The sequence below is a fragment of the Dermacentor albipictus genome, chromosome 7, assembly GCF_038994185.2.
Source record: "Dermacentor albipictus isolate Rhodes 1998 colony chromosome 7, USDA_Dalb.pri_finalv2, whole genome shotgun sequence".
Lineage (NCBI taxonomy): Eukaryota > Metazoa > Arthropoda > Arachnida > Ixodida > Ixodidae > Dermacentor > Dermacentor albipictus.
This window is the reverse complement of record NC_091827.1, coordinates 50,357,283-50,373,256: the sequence shown is the minus strand read 5'-3', so window position 1 is coordinate 50,373,256 and position 15,974 is coordinate 50,357,283. Positions and strand designations below refer to the sequence as shown.

General features: G+C 48.9%; 1 protein-coding gene across 3 annotated transcripts in view; it reads left to right on the top strand.

The window, feature by feature from the left end:
• The window catches only part of LOC135910160 (uncharacterized), an 87,566-nt gene that overhangs the window by 18,108 nt on the left and 53,484 nt on the right, over positions 1 to 15,974 (top strand). For 2 of the 3 annotated variants that reach the window (XM_065442205.1, XM_065442206.1), the window contains one exon: positions 11,958 to 12,150. The exons of the other annotated variant lie outside the window; for it this stretch is intronic. In XM_065442205.1, the coding sequence (XP_065298277.1) occupies positions 11,958 to 12,150 (193 nt within the window). The remainder of the gene's footprint in view (positions 1 to 11,957; positions 12,151 to 15,974) is intronic. 3 annotated transcript variants of the gene reach the window in all.

Sequence of the window (15,974 nt, the reverse complement as noted above, 5' to 3'; positions counted from 1 at the left end):
GTCCCCTATCGGTCGGCACCCAGACACTCTAATATGCAAAGGCAAGTGCAAGGTGCCCGTACGATTTAATGATAAGTACTCCTTTAATCCAATGTTCAGACAGCGACCGGTGTGGCCCTCATAAACCTCCCCACATGACAGTTACAACCACTGCCAGTATAAATAAACAGTGATAGTGCAAATAACTTTCAGTTGTCAGTCAGTGCCAGTATAATGTTGGCCTGTGTCCTTGTATGCGCAGCGCTGGTACTTTTCGAAACATGAATTACCACGAAGCCGGCCAAGTTTCCCTTCACGCACGAGGATCATCTGGCGATCGTGGCTGCATCTCGCGTGCTCACAGAACGAAGGCCGGGAGGAAACGTGCCGTCTTCTGTAGCGCGCAAGTCCCTTAGGGAGGGGGGGGGGGCGCTTCTACTCTGGGCGGGCGCGTGCACGCATGTGCCGCTTTATTTTGAAAGCATCTGCGACGGGGACAGAGTCCGCCGCGCGCTGTGTTTTCGCAGCTTAGTTTTAATTGATGCGAGAGAGAGAGACATAGGAAATGGAAAGGCAGGGAGGTTAACCAGAGGAGAAGATACCGTTTGCTACACTACGCTGGGGAAAGAGGGGAGGGGGAGGTAAAGTGAGGTAAAGGTAAAGGCACTTAGATACACAATCACAGTCGGTCACTGTTACCGCATACTGCCATCGCACAGCACAGTAACACTTGCAGCACTATTAACATCTGTTCAGGCTACAGCCACTTGTCCAGCTCTGTTGCGCGCAAAAACAGCAACAGTGCCCTCGTAGCCCTCTGCTGCGATGGCTTGTGATGATGGCATTTTAATATAAGTTCCTCTGTTATAGGTCTTTGGTCAAAGCGCGCTATCGAGGCTGCGAGCAATTGCGTCTGTAAATTATAGCGAGGACAGTCACAGAGAAGGTGCTGAAGAGTCTCCTTGTTACCACAGTCATCGCACGAGGCTCCGTCGGCCCATCTGATTCAGAAAGCGAAAGACTTGGCGCGCACCATGCGTAGCCATATTCGCGCAACACGAACGCAATTTGCTCGCTGCTGCTGCAGCGCTTTTCCCTTCAGCCTTTCGAATGCGAGTTTCCGCAGTCATCAACTCAAATGTTGGGCCCGCATGTCACCGTGCTTGTTATACGTTTAGGATGTGTATGTTTCAAGGATATACGCCCAATAAATCTGCTAACCTTACTTCATATTACATGATATTCCCTTAATTCGATATCGCAATCGATGCTTCGGTTTTCGGGGAAGCTGCGACTTATTTTTGCAGAGCATAGAACTTTTTATTGCGATAGCGATTACATGGACATAGTAAGCGAATTTTTCTCGTTGATGTCGGTGTCGCCGTGAGGTTTCGCATAAAATCTAAAGGCCATAATAGTGTCACTGGGGGCCGTATGCTGCATGTGCGAGCGTAATCGTGCGCAGGAAGCGGCCGCTTATTCTAGCGTGTGGGAGCGAGGAAGGCAGGCCGGAAGCGCGCCATCCCCTGGCGCGCGCGAGGCACGGGGGTGAGAACGGGGAGGGGGGAATTTTTCTACGGCTTTCGCTGCTTATGGCACGTCCGCGCGTGCGCCGTATCTACAAAGCGACTTGGGCAATGTGCGCGCCCGCGCTGGCCTCATCTTGAAAGTAATCTGCAATGCTTGCAGAGAGGGCGTAGTGGCAGTAGCTTCGGAGGCGCAGTGGTTCCTACGTTTCTTTCGCGATAAGTAAGAGACGCAGGAATATAAATCCGATCGCTGCTGCCGCCCCGAATCATCTATCCAGCAGTATGACAGTGAGTTTCCGCGCTCATCGAGCGTGGAAACTCACCTGTGAGCGCGTGGAACCGTGCTTCCTAATTTAGCTAAAAGACGTTGGCAGGCTAGTTAGTTTGAATCCATGAAGGAATGTCCAAGCGCGACTGATCGAAGACGTACAAAGAAACAGACACACAGAGACAGCGCCATCTCTCAGTGCCTGTTTCTTTCTGCGTCTTCGCTCAGTCGCTTGTTAAACACTTGATCAGTGTTAACTGAGTAAGCGAATGTTTACAAGTTTATGCGGCTGGTAAAACTACTATCCTTACTTCGTATGCCTGTCTAATAATACGCTATCACAAGTGGTACTTCGCCTTTCGGGTGAAACTGGGACTTTTATGGGCAAAATGGTGATTTGTATAAGTGCCATGCTTCTTTGTATTATAAGTGCCATGCTTCTTTGCTCGCGAGAACAACGACGACGCTGCTAAGAAGGTAAACGTGACAACAGTGAAGACAAGTCTCAAACGCAGCACACACCCCCACTAGAGGATGCCCCGAAATAAAGGTGGCTGTGGGAGAACAACACCGGAAGCATCGATGACATCAGTGTGACATCACCACGACAATGTCATCTAGCTTCATCAACTGTTGGCTTCGTATGGTTTTCAATAACGGTAATCGGACTACTGAGTGCCCCTCCCTAATTCATCTCGTTCATTTTATAGCGAGGGTTTCGGATCCAGCAGGTTTGATCGTTCAGGCAGCATACAAGGATTTATTTGTCAGCGCCTGCTCATGAATCTTCACTTGCTATGGGGGGTCATCTGTCTGAAGCGTGGTCCGCATTCGCCGCGATGGCCTGAGTGCGTTGGCTAACGCTCCCAAAGTTAAACACACAATACCTTAGAGTGTAGAAGCGGGAACAGCCACCGCAGTATTAGAATTTGAAGCGGTATGAGCCTTTGAATAGAAGATGAAGAAGAGCGAGAACCGGGAGACAGGAGAAGAGAAGAAGGAAGTGAGAATAAAATGTAGACAAGATGGACGCCAGTTCCACAGCAATGCTTTACGTCTACTGTGTCCTTTAAGTAGGAACGCTACATTATTTTGGCGCAGCCGACAGCGGACTCCAACATGTGGGTGAAATTTTTCCTTGAGGGGACCTCCGCAGACAAGCTCATGTTTTCGAGATACCAAGCTGAAGATGAACCAGCAGTGGAACTACCTCGCGAACTCAACTCGGCAGAACTCGTGAGCCTAGCTTTAGAGAAGCCTTCCATGGACCCTGATGAACTACGTCGGAAGTGTGCTGTGAACGTGAACTTGCATCTGGCGATCTTCGACGAATTAGTTCTTCAACCGATGCGTCGAAAGGACTCTGGATCACAGTCGGCGACGGAAGAGGTGAGCCTCGTTTTGAAAGCACTTCGGCTACAACAAGAACAGATTTCGCAACTAAAGCAGCTGGTGACATAGCTTATAAGCTCTTTAAACGCTGAGAAGCCGGTGACAATTTGTAGAACCCGATGCATTCGACGGCATGTCATCAAGTCCAGAAGGTTGGCTTGAATTCTATGAATATGCCGCTGGGAAGAAAAACTGCCACTCTAATGAGGACGAGATTACTAACATGCGTAGTTACTTAAGCGGTGTTGCACGGAAGTGGAATGATTTGCAGATTATTGAAGAGGCTGGCAACTCTTGGAATCAGTTGAAAGAAAAATTTTTGACGACATTCCGAAGCAACCCAGTGCAAAGGTGGGACGCCGCGCTTAATTTCAAATTCAAGCAAGGTTCCCTCGTCGAGTATTTCTTTGACAAATGCCGCCTTTTAAAGCTGGCTGAGCCTATGCTTCCTTCGTCTGCCGTAGTAGCACTAATAATGCACGGACTGCACGCGCAAGTCCTGAAGCAAGTGCAAATACAGTCACCTAAAACTAAGGACGGGCTTTAAGTGCCTTCACGACATATCATTTACTTCAGAAGAAACTATAAACGCTAGCTCAAGCGGTCACTTCACACGGTCCGGAACGGATTGGTCAAGCCGTAATCAGCGAGAACCGCGCCGCCTTGCAGGCGGCACAGAGAACTTGGGTTGGTGCGCTCCCAGAGGTCAGGTGCATAACGTCGACAGCGACCCTGTTTCCCTACTTTCGGACGCTGAAGAGGCTCCGACGACAAAAAACTGATAAACAAGGGTGATCAGTCCGAACCGATGACCACAACTGAGACTGTTTATTTAACTTGCTCTAGCCTACTTCACATCCCTCTCAAAGTGTGAAACAGACATGTGATGGCTTTGGTTGACAGCGGTGCTCCTGTGTCTAAAATAAATGCCAAGCTGGTAGATGCAAGCCACCTGCATAGTGGAAGAGTACTATGGGTGCCAGGCTACGATGGAAAAGTGACAATGCATAATCAATGGGCCTCAGCAAACATCGAGTTCCAAGGTCATGAAATAGAGAGTGAAGTACTGGTGATTGAGGGGGCGACGTATGACTTTCTTCTATCTAGTCTAGATATAAAGAAACTAAAAATCAACGTATACTGGGACGATGCGGTTTTAGTGGAAGGACTATCAAGGCAAGAGACACAGCCTGATAGAAAAGATAACCTGCGAGTTGTCAACTGCGCGAAGGATATTGCAATGACCTATCCTGAACTGGTATGCATAGGAAGCTATCCACCAGCGATGACGTCACGCAAGGTGCCTTTCGTACTAACCGACAAGGCCGTCATCCGAAAATAGCCTTATAACATGTCAAGAGAGCGCAAGATATGGTTGAAGAAGGAATTGCTGGAGATGCTAGACGCCAATATAATCCGGCCTTCGGTGTCACCCTTCGCCTCTCCCATAACTATTGCGCCGAAAGAAGATAGAACTTTCAGACTGTGCACAGATTACAGGGTTCTCAACCGACAGACAGAGCTTATACCATTTCCCATGCCGAAGGCAGACACGATTATAGATGAGACAGGTGGTTGCCGATGTTTTTCACGTATTGACTTGTGCAAAGGTTTCTGGCAGACCCCGCTAACCGAAGAAACAAAAATGTACACTGCTTTTATCACGCCCTTCGACCTGTACGAGTATAACCGGCTTCCTTTCGGCTGGAAAAACTCACCAGCATGGTTTCAGAAGATTATGAACGAAGTCCTGAAGCCTTTCCTATGTGTCTTTTGTAACGTGTACATCGACGATATTATCGTCTTCTCCAAAACAGAGGCAGAGCATCAGGAACACCTGTCCCAGGTAATAAATGCCTTGAGCTTGGCACACCTCAAGGTTAATTTTAAGAAAAGCGCGTTCTTTCAAAGAAAAGTTGTGTTTCTTGGAAGAGTCTTTGATGGGACTACCAAATGCACGAAACAAGAGTCCGTTGAGAGGATATCCCAACTGGTGAAACCATACGACGTCAACTCATTGCGTGTGTTTTCGGGATTAGCAAGACATTTCAGACCTTTCATAAAAGACTTTGCCATAACAACAAGATGCCTCACGCGCCTAACGCAGAAAGAAGTTCCATTTGAGTGGGATGAGGAGTGTGAGAGAGTCTACCGTGATCTGGTGCACAGAATCTCTGCTGACCCTATTCTACGCGTACCAGATTTCACTTTACCCTTTGAACTGAATACCGACGCCTCACAATATGGAACAGGTGCAGTCTTGTACCAGAATTGTGCAGAAACATCCGGCCGAGTAAAGCGACACGTAGTAGGCTACTACAGCTACACCCTCAAGCCACCTGAAGTCAACTACACCACTACTGAAAAGGAAGCTCTTGCAGTCCTTAAAGCAATTGAGTACTTCCGTACGTACCTAGAAGGTGCGAAGTTTACTTTGTTCACTGATCACCAGGCCCTCACTCACCTCTTGAATATGACCCAACCTAAGGGACGTATCGCCAAATGGGGGAACTATTTGCAGCAGTTTGATTTCACCATCTCCCGCAGACCTGGATCCCTTTTGACTGATGCAGATGCATTGTCTAGACTGATGATACAGGCCGACATAGAACAATCTGAAGAAATCAATGCAGTAAAATTGTGGGAAGGCACTGAACAATTGATTTTTATGGAAGGTCGCTATCATGTCCCGCCAACGCTGGTTTCCAGGGTTCTTTATTTGTACCACGATAGCCCAGAATCTGGAAGACACGATGGATTTCGGCGCACCTACAATGAGCTAGTTAAGAGATTTACGTGGCCTCACATGAAAGAAGACGTCAATCAATACGTCCATTCATGCCACATTTGTCAAGTCAACAAAGTGCAATATGAGCAGCCTACGGACGCCTTGATAATACCTTGCCACTCGAACGTGCCTTTTGAAGTTATACACGTTGATTTTGCCGAGCTAAATAAGAAACGAGAAGGAGTCCGAAAAATGCAAGCTTTTCTTCTGGCCATAGATGAATGCACCAGGATGGTCGCGGCACGGGCAGGAAAAGAAGATGCGAATTGTGTCATCACCCTTCTCGAACGGGAATGTTTAGGACAACCAGGACGATTGTATGTGACAACGGTCCAGCATTCAAGAGTGAAAAGCTAGCCAGATGGGCTCGAGACCACAATATATCAATCGAATTCTGTGCGCCATACCATCCCGCAGCGAATGGCCTTGCAGAGCGTGCTATACGAGATGTGAAACAATGCATGAGGATGTACGATAGTTTCCCTGGTGGTTGGAAATGCTCGTTAGAAGCAGCTGTAAGACATGACAATCGTTCCTACACCAGTGGCTTGGGTTGTAGCCCGCAGTTCGCTTCTTCAGGAGAGACCCCTATTCTTCAGGCGGACCATGAACTGGGGCTGTTAGAAAATCTCAAGATCGTCGAGCAGAGGCAACAAAAATCACAGGAGGAGAGGTACCGTAAACGAATGAAAATACATTTTGACAAGAGACATTGCTCAGATATCCCAGACATTCAAGTCACCGACCTGATTCTAGTTAGGAAAGGAGTAAGAGAATTCAGTGCCAAGTTTTATGGTCCTTTCTCTGTGACAAAGACAGCCACTCAAAAAGGAATATTGAAGACTGTGTGGTACATTGGTGAACGGGGCGCAGTTGAATGTGCTTCGATTGGAAACGTTTTCAAATATTACCCCAGGAGGGCTTAGCAAAAGAAACCTGGAAGGCTGAAGCGGTACGAGCCGTCGAATAGAAGATGAAGAAGCGCGAGAACAGGGAGACAGAAGAAGAGGAGAAGGAAGTGAGAATAAAATGTAGACAAGATAGACGCCAGTTCCACAGCAACGCTTTACGTCTACTGTGTCCTATAAGTAAGAACGCTACACAATTTTCAGTGGACTGCACGCGCAAGGCGAACGGTATCCCAAAAGATATCAGAATACACAAAAGTGGTCAAAAAAAGAAAGAGATGGAGTGCCCAGCTCGGCATTCTTCCATTTATTTTTTGCGCCACAAACCTTGATGGCTGTCACGATCCGTCCGGGTTCATGAACAAGGGATGGCTCGTGGCACCCTCCGTTAAACGGACCTCCGCAGCGTGGTGGTGCTGAATGATGACTGACATCCAGGCAGCTGTACTCGTCGGTGGTTATTGCGGTGCGGTTACCACTGTTGCCTACCGAGCCTGGCAGGCCGCCGAGCCTGGCATGCCAATGAAGGTTATGCACGAGGGGGCATCGCATGGTTGTTAAACCTCCTTACCCCCGTTTTGTTTGTTAGCTAAAATACACAATCGTCCAAGTTCGGAGCATAAGGCTCTGGTGCCATCCTAGCCTTGTCGACAGTGCCTGCTACCCAGGCGGGTAACCGTCCGCTGGCCTCCGCCGTCGAGTACGCCGCCTGAACACTGGTGTTGACAGGTCGGGTGTGGAAACACCGGGTGCTGCTTCAGATAGCCTCACTCCATCTGGAGGGTCTGCAGTGGTGGGCCTTGTGAGTGGTGACGGGCTCGACACGAGCTCAAGAGGCACCGCACCACCAGCAACGCTTGCCACCTGCGAGGTTGGTGGAGCTCAGCTGGACGCGACTGGTGTTGCCTCTAGTCTTCCTGCGGGTTGAAACTCTGAAAGGGCAGTCTAGGGTGCTGGTCAGGTCCCGAGGCGAGGCGTAAAATGCTCGGCGTGTCTGTGCTACGTGGCCCCATCTGGCATGCGGACGAGCACCGATGAAGCGCTGGCAGGAGACACCACCTGTAGGGCGGACCAGGGTAGGCCAGGACGAAAGTTTTTGTTGAAAACTGGAGCTCCGGATTCCAGCAAAGGCCTGGGACGGCACGCCTGGTCCGCAGCCAGCTTCTGCTTCAGCTGCTTCAGGAAGACTCTGGATCGGAGGTCCGCATGCAAGACTCCTAAGGGTTTCTTGGTCTTCCGACCCAGCAGGAGCTCACAGGGGGAACGACCAGTCAAATCGTGGGGCGTGGTCCGGTGCTGAAACAGTATGCGGACAATTTGCGTCCGAAAATCCCTAGTCTGGCTCTTCTTGAGCTTGTCCTTGATGGTTTCCAATACCCACTCGGCTGCACCATTTGAAGCAGGGTGGTACGGAGGAACCATCATCCGGTGGATACCGTTCATCGTAAGCCAGGTCAGGTACTCTGTGATGGCGAAACAGGACCATTGTCGGACACGATGACGTCCGGCAACCCCTGGGCGGCGAAGACCTGTCCTAGCGCTGCAATGGTCACGCCTGCTGATGGAGTGGTGACAGGTAGATCCTCCACCCACTTCGAAAAGGTGCCCACTACTACCAGGAAGTAATGGCCCATGAAGGGCTCCCAAAAATCTACATGTAGGCGGGACGACGGTCTCTGTGGGAACAGCCAGGGGGTAAATTCCACATGACGACAGGCCGGCTGATGCTCCTGGCAGATTTGGCAGCTCTGCACTATGTCAGCAATGTCCTGGTCCAGGCCAGGCCACCGAAGACAGGACCGGGCCACCATCTTGGTCTTTTCCATGCCAGGATGATCCGCGTGTAATAACTGCAGGAGCCTGGACCGGAGACATTGAGGGATCACAATGTTTCCGGTCCGATTGTGTAGCTGAGCTCTGCTACATGCTCAGCTCAGCGGCGTTGTGGCTATAGCCCTGCTGAACTAATTCCGCCCCACGGGACACCCCCTTGACCACCTGAGACAGGACTGGGTACCGGCTGGTCATTTGAGATACTGCAGATCTGGAGAGCACCTCTGGGTATGCATGTTCCAGGTGAACACTTCAGCAAGTTCCGCAAAAGCATCAGGCACCAGGCATCAGTCATCAGGTCAGCCTCAAGGGTCAGCGTACAACTAGAGGTGATGCCTGCACAGGAACTTCCTTGTCAGGTCCCAGTAGTCCGAACAGCGACTTGTGGTGCGGGACTGCCTTGAACTTCCGGCCCTGCTGACACTGGTGGAAGCGTGCGACACCGAACATGAGGGCCAAACTTTCTTTGTACAGCTGGCTGTAGCGTTTCTCTGCAGCATGAAGCTGATGAGAAGCAAACGACACAAGGCGTTCATAGCCATCCTTGTCCTGGTGTGACAGGATGGCTTGCACGCCGTAGGGCGACGCATCTACCGTCAGGATGACAGGCTTCGCAGGATCGAAGTTTACCAGCACTGGAGCCTCTGTTGATTAGCTCCTTGCTACGCTGGAGGGCACGGTCCTGCTCCTTCTTCCAGAACTATTGCTGACAATCTCGAAGCAGAAGATGGAGTGGCTGTAGATGCTCCGACAGGTTCGGCAGGAAACTACTGTAGAAGTTGATGACGCCGAGGTAGCTCTGAAGCTCCATGTTCTGGGACTTATGGGCCTTGAGCACAGCATCAACTTTGCAGGGAGCCGGGGCTAGGCCAGCCGCGGCAATGATATGTCCCATGTACTCAACACGGGGGGCCAGGAAAATGCACTTTTCCACCAGGAGCTTGAGGCCGGCGTCCTGCAGTCGTGGCAGGATGTTGTGTAGGTTCTGCAGGTGGTCCCTGTCGTTGCTGCAAGTAACCAGGATGTGATCGAAGTACACCGTTACGTGCCTCATGCTCCTGAAGAGGTTGTCCATCTCCCTCTGAAATATGGCCGGGGTTCACGCCACGCCAAATGGTAAGCCGTGTACTGGAAGAGCCCCAAAGTTGTCGATATTCTGACATACTTCCGGGAGGCAGCCTGGAGCACCAGCTGTTGGTAAGCCTCTCTGAGGTCGAGCTTGGTGAACTTCTGTCCACGGGACAATGCTGACCAGAGATCTCCCATCTGGGGCAATGAGTAGTTCTCGACAGTGGCAACGGGGTTGATCGTAACCTTGAAGTCTCCGCAAATCCTGACACTGCCGTCTTGCCTGAGGACCTGTAGGATGGGAGCGGCCCATTCAGATGTCTTAACGGGCACCAGGATGCGCTCTGGCTGTAACCGTTGCAGCTACTGGGTGAACCCGTCCTTCATGGCGAAGGGCAGTGGGCGAGGTTTGAAAAAAAGTAGCCGGGCACCCTAAGGTACATAGATGCCAGCTGTCGTGCTGGCGAATGTGCCCACCCCTGGCTAGAACAGCGACTTGATCACGGTGATGAGGCTCGGGACGTCTTTCACCACATTCAGGCTGGCTTCATGGCCCTCTGGCAGAAGAACGCCCAGTGCATGAATTCAATTTCGGCCCAACAGCACCGGCGAGGACACCTTGGTTCAGTAAAGGAGAAGGGTTGCCTCCCTCTGACCAAAGCGAACGCTGACCTGTGCCCGATCCCTGGGAGAGCGGCCCGGAGTAGCTGCATAGCATCACGCCCGAAGTTTCGACGGACACGCCGGGGAAGGTACGCTTGAACCGTTTCCTGGTGATGACAGACACGCTGGTCCCTGTGCCCAGCTCTATGGAAATGGGGTGCCCGCACATTTCGACGATCAGCATGTACGGCAGTACAGACGATGGTACAAGGCCTGCGTGCCACATGTCGAAAATCGGCGTGTCCTCGGCCAAGACGTGCAGCCTGGCCGTGGAAGAACTTGAGCCTGCTACCGCATGCCCTCGCCGCGTAGCGTTGCGACGGCTACCCTGGCCGCGGGCTTGTGTGTCATCTGGGCTTGAACCGGGCTTCTGCTGCTGCTTGCTGTTCATCCTGCCCCTTCGGTACACCCATGCCAGGTGCCCTGTTTTTGCGCACGTGAAGCATTGTGCTTGAGAGAACTGGCACTGTGAGAGGGAGTGGGCGCCACCGCAGCGACCGCAGGTACTGCTCTTTGTCGCCAACTTGTTACCGCCGCTTCCATCGACGGTGAGCCAGGCACGCGGGCAATCTCATCGGCATCCTTTGCAGCAGCTTCCATTCCTAGCGCTGCCTTAACGGCGTCGTCCAGCGAGATGTCGGGAAACTCCAGGAGTCGCGTCTGCATGGCGAGGTTGTTGATGTCAGTGATGATGCCAGTGTCATGATCCATCCCGGTTTGTGAACAAGGGAGGGCTCGAGGCACCCTCCGTGAGACGGATATTCCGTAGCGTGGTGGTGCTGGACGGTGACTGACTTCCGAGCAGCTGTGCTCGTCGGTGTTTATTGACTGACTGCCGAGCCTGGCAGGCCACCGAGCATGGGGTGCCAACGAAGATCATGCGCGAGGCGGCGTCGCATGCTTGTTACGTGACAACACTGAAGAGTAGTCTGAAACGCAGCACATAACCACAATAGAAAATGCGCCGAAAATAAGGTAGCTGTAGGAGAACAACGCCGCAAGCATAGACGACATCAGTGCGACGTTGCTGCGACAATCCCAGGTAGGTTTATCATCAGTTGGCTTCTTATGGTTTTTAATACTGGTAATCGGGCCACTCAGTCCCGCTCCCCAATTCTTCTCGCTAATTTTATAGCGAGGCTCCCGGATCCATCAGGTTTGATCCTTCAGGTAGCATACAAGCATTTATTGGTCAGGTGCCTGTTCATGAATGTTCATTTAATACGTGGGGTCATCGGTCTGAAGCGTGGTCCACATTCGCCGCGATGGCCTGAGTGGCATTGACTAATGCTCGCAAGGTTAAACACACGTGAGTACCTTAGAGTGTAGATGCTGGTACGGCCACCGCCGTAGCGCAATTTACAGTGGACTGCACGCGCAATGAGAAGGGTATCACAAAAGATATCAGAAAAAAGAAAGAGATGGACTCCCCGCATCTGCTTTCTTCGAATTATTTTTTGTGCAAGAAACCTTGATGACCTGTTTCATGGCACTAATAAAATATATATTTTTACGCGTGCATTTTGCAGGTTTTGCGTAGTAGCTATGCAAAATGATGTATTTGCCAGCACCGAATTGCTTGAAGGAGTTCCTCGGTATTATAACAAGACATATGGTGCCAAATATGCTTCCTCCAAAAATTACCCGGAAGGCACCGCAACAACTGACGAATATTTCTCTTTGGCACTGAGATTCGGAACCACAAGTTCTAGCCATATTTGGGTGAGTTTGTCACCTTACACATGGCCCCAAACAGCACAGAGGTACAGCATTTTTGACAGTTATTTGGGAAGAGCTTTAGCAGGGGTAAATAGGGGCTCCAAAATCTGCCTAATGGAGCAACAATGCAACTAAGGTGTAACTATCTGTGCCTCCTAAAACTGTTCGAGGTCGACTGTGTTTGTTGTCACGACACATTTGTTAGTAGCATGCAGATAAACTGTGTGGGATTATTGTGTATTTTAGTTAATTTATTGGTTGTTTGTTACTATTGTTTTGTAATACAAGGCAATCGCGACATGGTATTTATCCCTGTATCATCTATGCTCAAAAGGCCAGATCCTTCATTCCGCTCATTGTGTATAAAACATTGCTTCCTTTGTAATTTAAAATGACCTTTACTATGCCACTAGTCAATTGGTTCCCGCTCTGCTGAGCGACCCTATCTTTCCGATTGCGAGAGCAATTGATGCTTTCATTTACGAAGCCTTGCGTAATCGCCGCCGAAACACTGTAAACAGTAGTGTTCATTTAACAGATGCATTGCCTTATAATCGTTTCAATGCTTTTGTACTTTGCCGTTCGTTAGTTATCTGCAACAAGTTACCAGGCCCTTTCTTTTTATTGCCACCTCCCAGTATGTATTAACCCAAACAGGCTTTCGCCCTAATAGAATTAACGAAGTTGATGAGCACCTTTTACGGTTCAGTAGGAATAAAAAGACCTGTGGCCATACTCTCAAACCCAGCTTGCCATTTGTAAACTGCCTTTTTTTCCATTGGCCGCCTTCGCGAATGATGCTTCCAGTATCAGTATTGGCTAGAATTTTTTTCTGAAGGAACATTTGGGTGCAAGAACTCTATCTGGATACAAGCACTTTGTAAATAAATTTCCTGATGAATAAAAATGGGGCTGAAGCACTCATGTTAGGAAATGAAATATTCAAAAGAACATCACACACACACAGACATACAAACAAGCGCGCACACGCAGGCAGGCACGCACACACGCACGCACGCACGCACGCACAAAATTTCTTAACTAAATGTCGTTTCATGCACTGAAGCACAGAAGTACCTGGAACGCCAATGCATTTCTCCGCAAAGTTCGGGAATTTATATAACGAAACTGGTGTCATCCTTAGAATTCGTTCCAAGTGGATCCGCCGTGCGAAGTCCACTGCTAGAGTTTGTAAATTGCAGTATGAGCCATCATGTAATTACTTAAAATTTAACTAGTGAATTCTTGTTAATTACACAATTTTCAACTTCAAATTTTTTGTGCAGGTTGTGTCCGCCACTACTAGCACACCGGCTCATAAACTGAATTGAGCTATCTACCACAGGCAACCTTTAAAAAATTTTGAAAGTGTTAGCTGAAACATCCTGTATATATTACTACGAAGCACTGTGAGCTATGGATATGAAGGGAAAGAAGAAGATGACGTTCGCTCTGAAAGAGGCTCCTCGAACGCTTTCCGGACCTGTCTGCGGCCCCTGTTACTTGGCCAGATTTTGTTGGTATTAGGCTTGTCTAGGCTCATTGGTTGATCTTCCCATTGTTCTTGGGCCTGCTTCATCCTAGTGTGATGACTAAAACCTCCCCGGAAGGGGCTTTCCCCCTCGGACAGCATCTATTCTGACAGACGATTTACCCCTGGATTTGTTTACTCGCAATGGTGTGAGCAGCATATCCTTGGCTCTGGCTCCTTCCAATGAAGGATCTATACGGTTGCCCAACCCAGCTATCGAGAAATATTTCCTTACTGCTAACTCTGTATACCAGATCATCATAGAAGTGAGACAGTTCGACCGCAGAGGTATCGTGTGCAGATCACCAGACCACACCTGCGTCGTGGTTTTACCTAAGTGTTCATCATTCGCTTCACTGCCGATGAGTGTTTTCGCACCTGCTCACCTCGCATACACCAAGGGAATATTCAAACGTGTCGATGCTCCTCTATCCCCATCAGAGACAGAGAGATTGTCCGGAAGAAGTAATTACTGTTTATCGCTGCAATCAAGTGGCAGACAATAAAATGGTCCCAACAGAATCGGTGATTGCAACATTCGCAGGAACTTCCTGTCCACAAGAACTAAAGGTGTGGCCCCTTGTCTTCAGTGTTGAACCTCCTGTATCGCGTCTGCTACAATGCCTTAATCGCTGGAGATACGACCATAGTAGTGCAGCATGCAAGCGTTGTTACAAATGTGGGGAAGCCCACGATAAACGTGGCTGTAGTGCCGAAGATGAGCGATGCTGCCTCTTTGATGGAAGTCACCAATTATTCTAACTGCTCTGTCAGAGCTCAGGAATTGCAGGTAGTAGAAATAATTGATAGACAGCGTTGTTCGAGGAATGAAGCGGGAAGGATCGTGAAAGAAAGGGTGCTTTGCGCGGGTGTTATTGGAAGGCAAATTCTTACCTCGGACGTATCGCTAACAGCAACCATAGAGGACGCTGTGGAATAGGCAGGTAAGAAAGCTACGGAATGGCTGGCAATGAACATTGCTGAATGTGTATCGCAGGTCATCTATTATCTTATCTCATTTGATGCAAGCCACCTGTCTTACTCATACAATGATCCAAACAGTTGATCTCAAGCCACAAACTAGTGAGAGGAGTTCTGGTACCCACCCTTCTAATGACGGGGTTGAACCGTATAATGACGAGGTTGAAGATGATATTGTTTTCTATGCATCGGACAGTGATATTCACTCTCTACATTATCTACTCAGAAACATTTCTTTGCCATAGAAACCTGCTTATAGAATGGATTCGCCTTCCACTTACTGTGAAAAAATGCTCGACATTGGCTTTCCCTCATAACAACCTCGTTTATATAGCGCTATCCTACCGTCTCGAGACAATATCTCAAGTGAAGTCGGTGAAATACTTAGGTGTAGCCTATGACGGCTCCCTCAGTTGGCTTGGTCATAGTGACCATATATTTAAAAACGGAGTGAGAGCATTTGGCATGCTAAGCAAGCTATGCAACAGTTGGTCGGGGATGCGGAGAGACCCACTACAAATTATTAGAAGATGTACTTATGGCCCATTATAGAATTTAGATGTGTACTCTTTTCTGGTGCGCCAGCTTATAAATTACGTCCCCTTGTTCTGATTGTGCGGGAAGCCCTGCGATTGTGTTGCGGATTGCCGAAATTTGTCGCTAATATTGTCTTAAATCAAGAAGTCCTGTTACCCTCAATATTGTGCAAATTGCGGTTGCTGACGGTGCAGAAATTTTTAAATATCGGTTGCTGACGGTGCAAAAATTTTTAAATATGTACGAATCTCCAATCAGACGATTGGAAAACATTCAATTGCCAGCTTAATTATATTAGCAATACACTGGCCTCGGTTTCATACACAACAGGTGGTCTTTGTACAAGCACTGATTAGCCCGTTAAATATACGCATTCAGTAGGCGCCACCTATTTGCGATGTGCCAGAGAGTCTACAAATGATTTGTGATGACGTTACCCTAACAATGCAAAATTTCCCTCTCGAAGTATAATAAATGGACAACTGCACGATATTTTATTGAGCTTAGGTATATATGCGGTCATCGGAACAGACGCCTCACAGTGTGAACTAAAATCTGGAATTGACATTTTCGCTCCCGCTCTAAACTGGTCATGCTCAATTAGAATTCCGGACTACTTATCCATATTTCAGGCTGAATTTCTAGCTGTAGTATTAGCATTACGTAAGCTAAATTCATCAATACAGACGGTAGTGACAATAATAGATTCTTTATTTTTATGTACACAGCTCACAACAAATAATGGCGCTAGCCTTTTACGTACACTTCATTTTCTACT